The sequence below is a fragment of the Wasmannia auropunctata genome, unplaced genomic scaffold (assembly GCF_000956235.1).
Source record: "Wasmannia auropunctata unplaced genomic scaffold, wasmannia.A_1.0 LD336083.1, whole genome shotgun sequence".
NCBI classification, from domain to species: domain Eukaryota; kingdom Metazoa; phylum Arthropoda; class Insecta; order Hymenoptera; family Formicidae; genus Wasmannia; species Wasmannia auropunctata.
Genome location: NW_012026807.1, coordinates 69,638 through 71,701, shown reverse-complemented (window position 1 = coordinate 71,701; position 2,064 = coordinate 69,638). Strand labels below are relative to the sequence as shown.

Genomic DNA, 2,064 nt, shown 5'->3' with positions numbered 1-2,064 from the left:
ACGTGTGCTCTTCCGATCTTTTGCAAGATAAAATCAAAAGAGAGGCTATTAAAGAGAAACAATACGACAACATGATGAGAAAAAAGGAAGAAATACTACAATTAAAACAGAAACAAATTGAACTGAAAGAGAAAGAACTCCAACAGAAGAAAACTATTGCAAGTAACAAAATGAAGGATAAGGAGAAGAGACATGCTGAAATATTAAGTCTTGAAAGGAAAAAGTGTAAACTTTTCCGTGCATTTCTTAAAAAAGACACGGGTAATACGTCTCCGAAATACTATTCCGATTCATCTAATTGATATAAAAGTATCCATATATCAATCAGAAAACAATGTTTTTAGAAACATTTTTAAAATGATTGTTTCCTAATTTTTTGGTTTTTAAAATCAATTCCTAGTTTTTACAAACATTTTTTAAGATAGTTTTTAAAAACGTTCAAACAAAGATAAGTTCCATTTTTGGCATTAAGAAATTATTTTACTAATTTGAATTTAAATTTGAAACTTATATCTATGCGTTATGTGTTTAAATTGTTTTGTTCATTTGAAGAAGAGAAAAAATCAAAGAATATCCTCATTATTTTTTATTGTAAGTTATTAAGCTTATGAAGAAAGAATGGTTAAAAGATTTTCTTCTAATATGCATTCGAAAAACGTTTAAAAAGCGTTTTAATTTAAGAAAACTGTTATCCTAAAAAAATACTTAACTTAGCTATATTACTGTAAAAGTACAAATTACATTGTGATATAATAGTTAAGAATACTGTTCATTTATTTACAATTCAATTTATTCGATAGTAATAATTCACGATTAACATTTTGTTATCCATTGGGAAAAAGTGCATTATGCAATAAAGCAGTATACTGCAAACCATTTTCAGAGTATTTTTGTTTATTTCACAATTCTATTTATTCGACGATACATAATTTTCGTTCTGAACATTTCATTATCAATTGGGAAACAACTCTCGAAAAAGTTGCATTCTACGATCTATTTGTATTCCCCAGTTAATATTTTCATTCTGTTCATTATTATTAACATTTATTGCATCATTATCATTGTATTGTGGAAAATCATACGCATCATTTTCATCAATGCAATAATTATGTAGGATGCATGCACAAACAACTGTATTTGTGATAAAAGGCATTTGTCGGTATTCATTGAAAAATTTTATCCGGCGAAAACGTCCTTTCAAGTAACCAAATGCACGTTCAATTGGCATACGTGTCGAAGAATGCAAAAAGTTAAACTCTGTTTGCTGTAGAGTTAAGTGACCATTATCTTTAAACGGAGGAACAAGCCACAATAATGAGGCATACGCTGAATCGCCAATTATAAATGTATTGCCCGGAAAAAGTATTTCTTTATTTTGCTCTGCTGTTTGATATAAAGGCGATCTTCTTAAAACACGGGCATCATGTAAAGAACCAGGCTCACCGCAGTAAATGTTTGTGAATCTCATATTTGCATCAACGACCCCTTGCAAAGTAATAGAGAAATATTTTTTCCTGTTACAATAATCCTTTGTCTTCTTTTTGAATAGTTTTTGTATTCTTATTGCTGTTCCATCGATTGCCCCAATTATATTGTTAATACCTCTTTTAACTCGAAAACCTTCACATACAGCAATATAATTTTCCTGCGGCCACCTAATTTTATCATCTAATTTTATTAGTAGCCAATTTTCCACTCGACGTGTAACTCGAAATACAGAAGAGATGGAAATATCGAATCTGTCAGATATTGTACGCAAAGGCTCAGTGTTTGACATAAACCACAAGAAAAGAAGGAAGCTCACTTTTGCTGAAATTGGCCTTATTCCAAATGTGTGTTTTGGAATATATTCGGACTGTTCAAATTCATCTGAAATATATTATTAATTGCATTTATTAGATTATTGTTATTTAATTAATACTGATACAAATATTCACTGTATTAAAGTCAAACTCAAGCCATTAAATAATTTTTTCTTTTATTATATGTATATTTCTTACCAATTAAATGTAATACTGTACGTCTTGATAATCGCAAATGCTCTTTAAATTCTCGTTCGGTCCA

General features: G+C 29.3%; 1 protein-coding gene across 1 annotated transcript in view; it reads right to left on the bottom strand.

Moving 5' to 3' along the window:
- Positions 1-876: 876 nt before the first annotated feature.
- Positions 877-2,064, bottom strand: part of LOC105448714 (putative nuclease HARBI1) — a 1,524-nt gene continuing 336 nt past the window's right edge. The window contains exons 3-4 of the mRNA XM_011687458.1: positions 2,001-2,064; positions 877-1,869 (exon numbers count right to left, since the gene is read on the bottom strand). Of these exons, the coding sequence (XP_011685760.1) occupies positions 953-1,869; positions 2,001-2,064 (981 nt within the window). The 3' untranslated portion in view covers positions 877-952. The remainder of the gene's footprint in view (positions 1,870-2,000) is intronic.